Source organism: Tupaia chinensis, unplaced genomic scaffold, assembly GCF_000334495.1.
Source record: "Tupaia chinensis unplaced genomic scaffold, TupChi_1.0 Scaffold143591_1, whole genome shotgun sequence".
NCBI lineage: Eukaryota > Metazoa > Chordata > Mammalia > Scandentia > Tupaiidae > Tupaia > Tupaia belangeri.
Window position 1 is genome coordinate 983573 of NW_006203437.1, and position 12706 is coordinate 996278.

Here is a 12706-nt window from a genome sequence, read left to right on the forward strand (position 1 = left end):
GTGGACAGGAAGGCCACGCACGTGTCCTCTGGGGCGGACCCACCAGGTTAGGAGGTCTGTCCCACACTGGCCATCGGAAAGGCCACAGCTCCCTGGCTGCCTGGGCTGCGGGTGAGGGACAGCCTGCGGGCTGGGTCCTTCTAGGCTCGGAGGACTCTGTCCTCACCCCTGCTATGACCTCCTCACCCCTCCTCACCCCTGCTCATACCTCCTCACCCCTGCTACGACCCGCCCTGCCCTCCTGCCTCTGAGGCCTGTGAGCACACGGCCAGGGCCTATCTCCAGGGCCCAGCTCTGGGCCGTCTACCCCATCTACAGGCCCTGCCCGGAGAAACTGGAGGCCGCAGGGCCTGGCCATAAGGACAGGACCCGTAGGGACCTCTCTCCAGTGCCACAGGGCGCAGACCCCGAACGTGAGAAGACACGAAACCACTGCAGGGCTGTGACTGCACAGCCGATGTGCGGGAAGACAGGCCAGCATGTGAGATTTTAACATGGGAGCGAGGCCCACTGCTGCAGTACAGTCGACGAGACAGAGGAAACTAGTAGCAAAGCAACAAAGCAGAAGGAGCCGGACAGTACGGAGAAGGAAACATTCGAAATCGTTCTACACCAGCAGGGACCGCCGATCGGAGGTGTGGGTCTCATTCCCGACAGGCACAGCGGTCGCCCAGAGGAGCTGAGGTCTGCTTTGAACAGACGGAAGGGCGGACAGGAGCAGAGTGTGGCCACAGGGCACTGGTAACTCAGCCGGTCGCAGAGCCGGCGTGACTGCGGGAGGGGACGGATGGGGCAGACAGGCTCCGTTTGTGCCAAGGAGCCGGGAGCTTCCATGACACGGCCTGTACCAGGTTCCCGGGACCAGGCACAGCAGCGGCGTCCGGGCCCCACCACTCGGTTCTCGACCATGATGCCCTGACGTTAGCCGGGCAGGGATGACCGGGAAGAGCCGAGATCCGGCAAGCTGGACTGATGCGGACGCCACCTCCAGCATGCCCACTGGGTTGAAGGGCCCCCAGACTCGCCTTATGGCTGTGTGCCCCAGCCTGTGGGCTGGAAGGCTGGGTCCTTCCAGCCCGCAGGCTGTCCCTCACCTGAAGTCCAGGCAGCCCATGGAGCTGTGGCCTTTCCGATATAGAACCAAACAACCCCCACTCACGGCCAGGAGCCCAGACCTGAGCGGTTGGAGGGGCTGGGACGCTGACGCAGATGCTGACGCAGACGCTGATACTGACGTGTGTGTCCCTGGCATAAGTGGGACCGGCATGTGGTACCGAGGGGTACCGAGCTTCTATCCGAGAAAAGTTGTTAGAATTTCCCGGCGATGATGTTGATCCGAACAATGACCTCGACCCTCCTTGGTGGCTGTCGCTCTGAAGGAGGCTGCCTGCACCTGCCGGATTCCATGTGGGCTGCTCCCACCCAGGCTCCTCTCCCACAGTGCATGCCCGGAAGCAGCTGCAGGCTGGGCCATTCTTCCCAACTGGAGCCCCCCCACATGGCAAGCTCCAGGGTTGCCTCCTCCCGCAGACCCGTGGGGCGCTCCCGGCTGGGAGCTGCAGACCTCCCCCCGCGCAGCGTGGCCTGGAGGGCTCTCCTTCCGCCCGTTTCTTCCAGGCCGCATCGCCCTGTGAAGCACCACGCCCTGGTGCCCCTGCCATTCCTGTGCAGGTCTCAGTTCTGCGAATGTCCTCTTTCCAGGGGGCAGCAGGGCTGGGACACAGCCCAGGCCAGGCTCTGACCAGGCTGGCACACCTTCCAGACCTACTTCGCCCTGGATTTGGGTCAATGTCACCCGCCCCACTTCCCAGCCTCTCGTTTGCGGTTGCTTTTGTTTCCTTCGCTTGTCTTTAGAAGCTCCTCTGAGGACTGCTATCCCTCCGCAATCCTTTTCAGTCTTCAGGGTCGCCCCTACGATTTCCCGCGTTGCAACAGCAAGTAACACAACGAGGTCCGTCCAGTCAGTTTCCCTTTAGAGGATATCTCAATATTCTCTACATCTGAGGGGATTTGCAGAGGCTCCTGGCAAGATGGGATTCGAGCATGGGCTTCTCTTGGTGCCAAAGCAATCTGAGAACTATGCACATGTTTCGCATGTTTCTGGACTGTTCGAAGGCCTCTTTCTATCTAAGTAACTGGTGTCTTTCCTGACTCTTAGGCAGCACCGTGTTCGGACGTTTGCCTTTGAAAAGAGGAAGCAAACATGTGAGTGTGGCGTGCTCAGAAGACGCGCCTACTCCGTGTTACGGGAGAGTGAAATAATGCCTCAGAAGGCAGAGCACTGCCAGGCCGCTCGGCCTTCCCGTCTGTTCGAGGCGCGGGCTCTGTTTCTCGACATCCAGGCCACATGTTCCCATGCAAAGAGAAGGGGAGACTGATGTTCACGCAGGCTATTTGATCGAAAGAAACAGAAAATATAAATAATCCCATTCCTTTGACTAAAGGCCTCCAAAATTTCTAAAATTAATTCTCAATAATAATAACATTATCAGTCTATTATTTAACCAAATAGCTGTCTAACACCAGTCTATTGTTTAAATTTGCTCCGCCAATCCTTTTACTTAACTAAGCAAACAGCAAAATGTATTTGCTCAGTATTTGCCAGCGTAAGTTATCATTTATTTATGTGCTCGGTATTTACCGAGTGCCTGTTGGCTTGGCACTTCATGGACAATGAAGTGGAATACATTATTTCTAACTTTAAGGCTGTCAAGTCCATTAGGGAAAAACAGGAGCACACATGGAAGTGGCTGGACGACAGCCCAGAAGGCACCCCCTGAAGTAAGGGACCCACGGTGGGATGGAGGCCCGAACCGGAAGAAAGGCACGGAGTGGTCAGGCCCTAAAGGTTAGGCCAAGGCTCTGCGGTAAGAACCGGCTGGATCTGGTCCTCAGAGCGAGTCTGGGGGCCCCTGCTGTGTGCATCTGTGCAGCAGGGCCAAGGCGAGATGGTGGCGGAACACGGAGACAGTTCGTGACAGCTGTCCAGTGACCATAAGGTCTTTCTCCCATTTCTCATTTCCACTCTAGGCGTCTTCGACTCAGAACAACCCAGCAGTGACTGAGGGTCTGGGGAGTCTGAGTGTCCCATGCTTAGGTGACATTGACATTCCTTGGAGGGCAGACACACCAGTCACGGCTACCGAGCCCCAAACACCTGCAGCTCCACTCACGTGAGGAAGTGCCTTGGTCGTCCTTGGGTGACGTGGAGGCTTGAACGATGACTCTGGACGCTCCGAGAGAGCATGGCATGCTGCCCGGGGCTTTCTGCCTTAGAGCCGGGGCTCTGGGAGGACAGAGACGCCAGGGAGGTCTTTCAGGTCCCACCTGAGAAAGCAACCCCGCTTACTCCTGCAGAGCAGAGCTCAGACAAGCTAGTTGTATTTCCAGGTGTTGCCCTCCGGGGACCTGTCGTGCAGGTCTGTGTCATGGAAGTGAACTGAAGAGGCCCTGGGCATGAACTCCAGACTTGATCCCCAATCGTCTTTTAAATAACTTTCCGAAAATACTGCACATGGAGGCCAGTGGGTGGTGTGGTGGTTAAGGCGCTGGAGCCCCCTGTGGCTGACCGTAGTTTGAATTCTGGACCCAGTGGCGCAAAAATCACAGAGGGCCAGTGTGCTCAAAATCCCAAGAGGAGGACGGAGGAGAAGGGACTGTGGTAGGCCATCTCCCACGGGGGCGTAAATCATGTTCCCTCCAGTGAATGCACGCACCCTCTATCAAAAACAAAAACAAAACAGAGCTACACTCTGTCTAAGTGAGTCTGTTACTCAGGGGCTCGAGTACCTGCTCCTGTAATAACTAAGTAAATATTATTTTCATCTCAGATAGGTATAAAGATACATGTTACAGATTAAACTTAATATATGACTGCTTTTATGGCACGCAAGCTGTTACGGAAGGGGGGTCAGCATCTAAGCCCTTCTTTCACCAGTCTGAGAAAATACCAGGAATGTCAGACTGCTCTGTCTTCACCAAGCTCCTAATTCTTGCATTACACTATAACTCAATAAAAATGGCAGGATCTCAAACACAAAAAGACTTGGGTCTTCTTTTTCTCCCCTGAAGACGCATATCAGCATGTGGTTTGTCAAAAAGGCATATTTAATATTCCAGAGCTGTGAAAAGCAAGTAGACTTTTGGGATGCCTTTTAGAGGCTGAAAGAGAGACACATCCCATATCACTGGAAACGAGCTAAGGACCTTGGGGCGTCCCTGTCCCTAGCGCTCAGCTCATCCCAGGCGGCAACACCCCGTCCTCCCTCTCCTGGGACCGTAGGGACGAGTGCTGCCCTCTACCCTCTCCCTCTGCCCCCATAGGACGAGTCCCGCCCTCCACCCCTGTCCCTCAGCCCTGTCCTCTCCCTCCTGTCCCCGTAGGACAAGTTTTGCCCTCCACCCTCTCCCTCTGCCCCCACCCTCTCTCTCCGCCCCCATAGGACAAGTCCCGCCTTCCACCCCTTCCCTCAGTCCTGTCCTCTCTCTCATCTTAGACTTTTCTGCCAACCAACTTCATGAAAATAAATTTTCCGCTTTTCTTCTTACAGTTCTTGCCTCCACACATTACAAAATTAGTACAACAGAAAAAACAGAAGTCTTCCCCAGGGCACTGGAAGGAAAATGCATACTTAACACATTTGTGCGCTGGGCCGATTAGCAGGAGTAGAAAAGTTAAATGACAGGAGCCGTCCCTAGGTGGTATCCACTACAGCTTTCAAGGGAGACATTAATTCTGGCAAGTGTGTGAGTTTGGTGCAACATTAAGGCTAAATTTTAATTGTAAAATTACATAGGTGCCCAAATCACCGATTCAAGAAGAATTTGGATACTTTATACTAGGAGAGAGCATGTATTCTTTTCCTTAGGGTTCTTACTTTTTGGATTTAATGTTACTTTCACTATCCTTCAGTTAGAATTTTGGCAATTAAAAAGACTAGATTAATTGCATTCTTACCATTGTTGTCTCTTGAATGGATCCAAAACTGTTAATAAAAATATTGACTACCACGTCGACAGGGATGCCTATGAGTGAAAATAAAGGATTCATTTAGTAGCTTCAAGAGTCAGAATTCTCTATCTTTATGATTTATATATTCAATTTTTTCCTAATCCGCATGGCATGCAAGATCCACAGTCTCAGTGTACTGTGTTTATAATCGCTAATAATGTGTGTCCCTACATAGTGACCACAGTGCTAGCTGAAAGCGAGTAAGTTATATTTTATAATGCTTTCTGCTCAGAAAGATTTCTCTCAAATTTTAGCGATTCTGGAAAATATGTTCACTTTAATAATTTTACATTGACCTAATGCATTTTCTTTAAGAACCTGTAAATTATTCTTTTAAACAAGACTTCAAAAACAAAGGTTAACTTTTTTTGCATTTTTCTAACCATTTCAAATGTTCACATTGGTAGCAACGTATTGAGTGAAGTTTACTTATAATTACTGTATCTTAACTTTTAATTCATGAAAAGGCAATGTTAATGACACATAGCAGAGCCATTAGAAAGATTTTTGCCTGATCTGCTATAAAATAACCTGAAAGTATGTGGAGTGAGAACAAAGATATAAAGTGGCAAATTTCTTTCCTTCTTTCAACTTATGATGGCTGCAAGTGGGTCTAACAAAGGGAAAATGTGGGTTTAGCCTTTCAGCCACAACTGAGCCCTGACTGATGAGAAACAGGTGTGGCCTTGGTCCACGGTAGCCACGTGACAGGGAGACTGCTGCTGCAGGTAACTGAGCAGGCTCGGGGCGAGCAGACCCTGTGCCCACAGCGTAGTCGTACAGCTTCAGTTGACTGAAAACAGCTGCAGACCTCTTTTATTTTTTTTCCCTATAAAGTGGAAAAAAATCAAGCTTTATAATGTTAATCTGATCTACATTAATACCTGTCCTTAACCAGCAAGAAAGATTAAACTTTCCCAGAAGAGATTTTTTAATATAGTTTTTCCTAATTCATTAAGAGGACAAGAAAAAAAGTCTATGCAACTGTATGATCTGCCATCATTTTTGTTTTCATTTTATTGTAAGTAATTTGTGTTCTTGAGAGGTGTGATAAATGCTAATATTTTACTGGAATAAAAATAATAAATATTATAGTACACATAGTCACTTTTATTTATGTTAACTTTTATTCACAAAGTTAACTTGTCTGTAAAAGCCATATGGCCATTTTTACTCAGCGAAAGAAAAGGAATTTTTTTTTTTAATCAATGTATTATCTGTACTGCTCAACAGTGAAAGAGCCTGCACACTCAGAAATGAGTGAAAGGCCAATGTACAAATGCCCACTTCAGTGTCTGTGAATGAAACAGAAGTTGTTTCCAGAGCCTAAATTTTGAACCACTAACTTAAAGGAGACTCAGTACTTAGAAAACCCATTCTAGAGGTTGGCCTATTATTTCATAGTATGCCGTTTTTATATATAACAACTTGGAATGCGTAAAACTTATAATGTAATAATGTAGTATTTGTAATAATGTAAAGCTATAGTTAATATTTTGCTTACCTTTGACTATTTTAGGCATTAAATGGCTCTGAACATGAGCACATTACGGGACAGTCCCATGCTGTTTGAAATCATATTGTCTCAGGTATCTCAAAGGGTGATCTTATACAGACAAACTCATTTCTAAGCTAAAGAGGATGAAGAGTTGGGGGCAGGGGAACAAACCTTTGAAGTTGGGTCTAATCCTAGGATCATAACTGACCAGCAGCCGGTTCAGGATGTTGCTGGTGGAGTTGGCAGGCACGCGGGCAAGGTCCTCAGCCGACTGCTGACTGTGGGGAGAGAAAGACATTGATAAACAGGCAGAAGGAGTGCGCGGCTCTCACTGGGAGCAAAGTCTTGGCTTTTCCGAGGCAAATCCACGCCCACAGCCTGGCTTTTCCAAACAAGCAAATAGAGTAGCAAACATTTCAGAGTCCAAAAGGTACTTATTTAAAAAGTAAAAACACACTAAGAGCATTTTGATATTTGATTTTGCAAATGTATGAAATACTTTTCTAAATACCCCATTTTACTTTCTCTTTAATAAAAGTAAGACTCTTGCTTGTCCTGATTCAGCCTCCAGGCCTTCGGCCTTTTTCAAAGATGGAAGCCCCGAGAGAGCGAGAGTGGTGGGTAAACCAACCGGTCCTCATGGTGTAAACAGCGCTCTCCTGCCAGGAGCGGACAGGACCCAGCAGTCACAGCCACCCCACTGGTGGGTCAGTAGGACTGCCTCTGGGCGTCCGCAGCCAGCTCGCTCTCAGAGCGCGGAGACGCCACCACTGTGCACTTGGTCTGCGGCTGAGACCCAACTGCCTGGCTTTGCCCCTCGCAGCCCTGAGCTGTGACAGGCCCGCCCCCCGGCTCACCACCGCCCAGTGCTTCTCTCTGGCCAGCATGGTGCCATCCCTGCCTGCAGGGCTGTGTAGCTCACCCTCCTGAAAACTTGCCCTCCTCCCACCCTGCTGACCGACAGACCAGTGGGCGGCAATCCCGAGTGGCTTCCCGAAGTCTGCGCACACTCCGAGCTGGGCCTGAGGCCAGCAGAGAAACAGCGAGGGACCCCAGTCTGTGGTCCCTGCCTGGCACTGGGGTGTGGACTCCTGGGTCCCCGCACTGCCTGTGTCCACGCCCGTCCCGCTTAGGTCGCCTGGACACACCAGAGTCTGGGGACGCCCTCACCCCAGCAAGGAGGCCCTCCAAGGACAGAGGCCTTGGGCTTGGAGCCGGGCCTTGGCCACCGTCCAGCAATTGCCAGCTCGGGAAGGCCTGCCACGCGTGGGCGACAGCACCTGGAAGGGACAGATGTCCACGTCAGCCACTTTCTGCTACCTGCTGTCCCCTGAATACCACTCTCGCTGTGATGGACAGAGAGACAGTAGCCAAGAGAGGAACCAGCACACGGGGCAGGGAGCGACCGTGAGCGGTGCCGGGAGCCCGGGCACAGTGAGGCAGAGCGCTGCCCAGGTGGAGGCCCCAGGCAGGTGGAGGCCCCAGGCAGGTGGAGGCCCCAGGCAGGCGGAGACCTGCTCCCAGCCGCGGTGCGGGACGGGCGAGGCAAAGCGGCTCTTGCAGGCCTGGGCTGGGTCTGCAACGCCACTGCGCCGTGCTCGGGAGTGCACAGTGTACCAGGTCCTGTCGGCCTTACCCGTTCTGCGCCCAAACCCCTCACAAGATCTGGCCTGTGCACTCTGCACCAGTGTTCTGGCCGGTCCAGAGCCCTTCGCCTCTCCCAGGGGTAGAAATGAATTCTGTTCAGGACCAGAAGATGGCATAGCAGCTATGTCCCTGGACTCCCAACAGGGCCTACTGTGGTTCGAGCCCCTGACCCAGTGGCTTGTAAATCATGCCAGGCACATATGCACACGTGCCCAAGATCCCAGGAAGAGGAGAATGGAAGAGCAGGGACTGCAGTGTGGCCGTCCCCTAACCCTGCCTGGGTGATTTCCCACTTCCCCTCTCACTTTGTCTGTCTGTCTTTCTCCCTCTCTCTCTGGTGAGTGAATGCAGCCTAAGGCAAAAACCTCTAAAAATTTTTAAATAAATAAATAAATTTTGTTCATTAACAAATACCGCGCTGCTTGAAAAGAATCTCTTGAAAATCAGAAGAATGAACAACAGCCCCGGGCGCTGATTCTTACCGGCGTCCGTATGTCTCCATGTCTCTGCCACGGTATTTCATCAACAAGTTGCCTTTCTTTGTATTAGAAGTTTAGAGTCATTTTAAAATTTAAATGAGCTCCTGGGACCAGCAGATGGCATGTTTATGGCACTGGACTCCACGTGGTCAACCGTAGTTCGAGTCATGGACCTGGTGGCATAAAACTCACTCCAGGTGTGTGCACGTGTGTGCCCCAAATCCCAGGAGAACAGAGAGGGAACTGCGGCGTGGCCATCCCACCCAGGTGGTGGGGGAGTGAATCCTTGTGCTCTTTCTCTCTGTGTCTTTCTGGAAAGCACACGTGCCTTATAGCAAAAAGTCTTTCTTAAAAGATTTTTAAATGGTCTCATGCACCTTACTCCCTCAAGCACAAATTCAGGACATTTTTTTCACCCAAAAAAGTACAAGTCATATTTTTTAACTTACTAGTACTGAAGTGCCATTAAAATAATCTCTGCAGATTAGAACATATTAAGCGTACATGGGCAGGGCCACGTTCTTCCAGAGGAGAGACATCTGCGTGTGGAGCGCTCCCTGTCACGCAGCCCTGCCACCTGGAAAGCCTGCTGGTGTTGGCTATAGGAAACAGACAGGCGTGTGAATAGTTACCCGGCTCTGGTCAGCCATTACCTCCCGGCTGGCGTCCTCTCCAAGGCCTCTGTGTGGTGACTCTCAGCTCAGTTCTGGAGCCACTCGATTACAGTGTTTTGTTTCATTTCAAGAACTCTATCAGCAATTCCAATGCATCACAAGTCAGGATTTATTTCTTGGAAATATGACATTACTTTGAGAAAATACCGTCCTCTACTTGGACAAAGCAGTCAAGTGACTGGAAAGAATAGTTCTCTATCAAAGCCCTTCCCCGCAGTGCTCTCTGTTCGCGTGCCTAGACTCGAGGCAGCGCCTGACTGAGCCGCGAAGGTATGCGGGGAGGGCGTCAGGCTGCAGGTGTGATGTAATGTTTTCCAGCACTGGAGGAAAACCCAGACACTCCTGTCCACAGGGAGACCTCAGGTCCCTCTCACTGCAGAGCCTCCTTCACCTCATCGGAGCCATGGTGCCCACTGCCGTTTCAGAGCAGGGTCGGAGCCCACTGCCTTACTCTTCTCAGCCAGGAGGTGAGCCCTAAGGGGCTGCCATATTTCCCAGAGCTATAAATGCAACCACAATGGCCAAAGGTTTCACAGCCCTGAACCTCCCAGGCCACACACCGTGTGAGTCACCTGGGTGTGGCGGCTGCCAGCTCTGGGCTGGGCGCGGACTTCAGGGAGTACACTGTCCCTGACACGAGGGACCGTGGGTACACAGGAGGTGCGGGCTCATCTCTTCTCATCCGTGTGACTCTACACCTTTTGCTAAGTGACAGATGCCTCTGAGAATCTGGTAAGCACACACACGTCCCTGAGACGGGAGCACCGAGTGTGCAGTTCCGAACTCCAGGACGCGGGACAGTAGAAGTGATCCTCTGTCCATGCTCCCTCCTGCACAGAGGTCTCGCTCTGCAGACGCTGACCATCAATCCCCTTCCTGGACGTAGGCAGGGCAGAGGCGGCACAGAGACACGTCAGTGGGCTCCGGATGGCAGGACCCTTTCTCTCTGAGTACTCAGAAGACTCCGAAGGGAACTATGTCAAAGAAAAAGACGATGGGGAAGATGGACACAAGAGGGAGGGTTCCCAGCGCACGTGCGGAGACCTCCCTGAGTGTGCGGTGCACGTGCACAGATTGGCAGTGGGCTGAGCTGGGGTGGCGGCTCAAGACCCTGGGCTGCTGTCTCCTTTCTCTCTCTGTCTCTCTCGTGCTCATAGAAGAGAAAAACCACTTTAAAAACCTGACATCTCAACTTTACACAGCTAAGGTTGGGCCTCGGATAACACCCTGCTAGAGCGGAGCGTGCCGGCGTGTTCAAGTTTGGTGTTACACTTCTTCCTGTACGGAGTGACATTTAGACTGATAACCAGAGAAGCAGGCTAACAGACAGACAGACAATACTTTACATATTCAGGCAAAGATTAGGTCAGCATTCGGTTATGAACAAAGGTAAGTGTGGAGCTCTTCTAGGGTGGCTTTGTGTCTGGTACTTTTCTGCCTATCCTGTAATTTGTCACCTTAACAGCTCCAGCATTTATTTTTTGTAGGTTAAACTGTGAGCTGAAGATGGCTGGAGGCGGGGAGCGATACCTTCCATGTGAGCAACCGTTTACTCTAGCTTCATTCTGTGGGCCGATGAGCACACGTGCCAAGGTCTGTCACAGCACGAGGGACTGGGGGGACAGTGAGAACAGTGAGAACATCAACTTCCAGTCATGCAATGACATCATCCATGGCTCCAAGACAGAATATGTTTCATAAAGTAGAGGCGTCTCTTGGGTTTCCAGAGAAGCCATGAGGCATTTTTGCATAGACAAAATAAGTCATGACTTTTCCAGCAACCCAATACTTGTAATATCCTAGATTTTGAGTACCAGAAATTTCCAGATCTCATTGAAGGCTTCCAGTTGGTTACTTTCAACTTCATAACACCCATGAGAGCCTCACCTTGGGGTGCCATGGCCCAAGTGTCCTCTGTCCGTGTGGCCTGCCCCTCACACAGTGGAAGACACACCCTCACCACTGCTAGTTGTTTTCTAAGGCGAGACAAGCTTCACAACGTAAGGACATGAGCCCAGACCTTCCCGAGCCCGAGCATGGGGACGGTGAGTGACTTCCACGCTCTGCAGAACAGGGGTAGGTCGGGAGCAGAGATGGTTTTCTCTGCATAGATACCCACATAAAGATGAAAGGAAAATAAGATACAAACAGACAAACAGATAAAACTTTATACCTCAAAGAGCAATGAAAAAAAAAAGAAAGAAAAAATAAGCCCAAAGTTAGCAGAGGCAGCAAATCAACTGCAACAGAAAGAATGAGACAGAAAATGGAAATAGAAGCAAAATTGGCAAGCCCTTAACTAGGACAACAGGAGGAGGAAAAGAGACAGAAAATGGAAGCAGAGACGCTGCATTGCACCTGGTCTGCGGGAGCACAGAGGGCTGTTGGAGATGACAAGGGGCAGGTCCTCGTTAGCAAACTGGACACCTGGGGGGGTGAGACTGGACGTGCACAAGCTGTGGAGATGGAGCTGTAGGAACAGGACACCCGCACAGACCTGAACCAGTAAGGAAACCGAGTCAGTAATCGCAAACGCTCATAGGGACCAGCAGGTGGTGTGGTGGTGAAGGTGCTGGACTTCCACATGGCCGACCATGGTTCGAGTCTCAGACCTGAAGGCTTTCTTTCTTTTTTTTTTCACTTTCCTTCTCTCTCACACACACACATATGCACATGCCCAATAGCAAAATTTAAAAAAATAAATAAATAAAAATGAGGGACCAGCAGGGACCAGCAGAGAGCAGAGAGCATAATGGCTGTGTTGCTGGACTCCCGCATGGCTGACTGAGGTTCGAGTCCTGAACCCAGTGGCTTAAACTCACGCCAGGCGCGTGTGCATGCATGCCCAAAATCCAGAGAGGAGAAGGAAGGAGAAGGAATTGCAGCGTGGCCATCCCCCCGGGGGATGATTTCTTGCTTTCTGTCTCTCTGTCTTTCCAGCGAGCACACGTGGCCTGTAACAAAAATCTCCAAATAATAAAATAATAATAATTAATAAAATAAAATAAAGCTCTCAACGAATAAAAGCCTATAAACAGATGATTTTACTGAAGAATTGTATCAAACATTTAAGCAAGAATTAAAGTCAACCCTTCTCAAAATCTCCCAAAAAACTGAAGAGGATGGCACACTAGGGCACCTGCTGCCAGTGATAAGACATGAGCTGTAACAGAATCGGGGCTCCAGGTGACTGAGCACCAGGATCCCAGAGCACAGCAGCTCCCCAACACAGCCTCCCAGTGCGGCTGGGAGTGATGAGATGGGCATTCCTTCTCATGTTGCATAATGAAATGTGTCGACATTTGCAAGGTCTGTAAACCCCTGCAAAACAGTATTTTCCAAATGACCACTGCACGATGTTATGAAATCAAGTTTGGGCAAAGGAGCCATCGTAAGT

General features: G+C 50.6%; 1 protein-coding gene across 2 annotated transcripts in view; it reads right to left on the bottom strand.

The window, feature by feature from the left end:
- Positions 1 to 12706, bottom strand: part of GLRB (glycine receptor beta) — a 49884-nt gene that overhangs the window by 20938 nt on the left and 16240 nt on the right. For both annotated transcript variants that reach the window (XM_006164189.3, XM_027766566.1), the window contains exons 3-4: positions 6681 to 6787; positions 4958 to 5025 (exon numbers count right to left, since the gene is read on the bottom strand). In XM_006164189.3, the coding sequence (XP_006164251.1) occupies positions 4958 to 5025; positions 6681 to 6787 (175 nt within the window). The remainder of the gene's footprint in view (positions 1 to 4957; positions 5026 to 6680; positions 6788 to 12706) is intronic.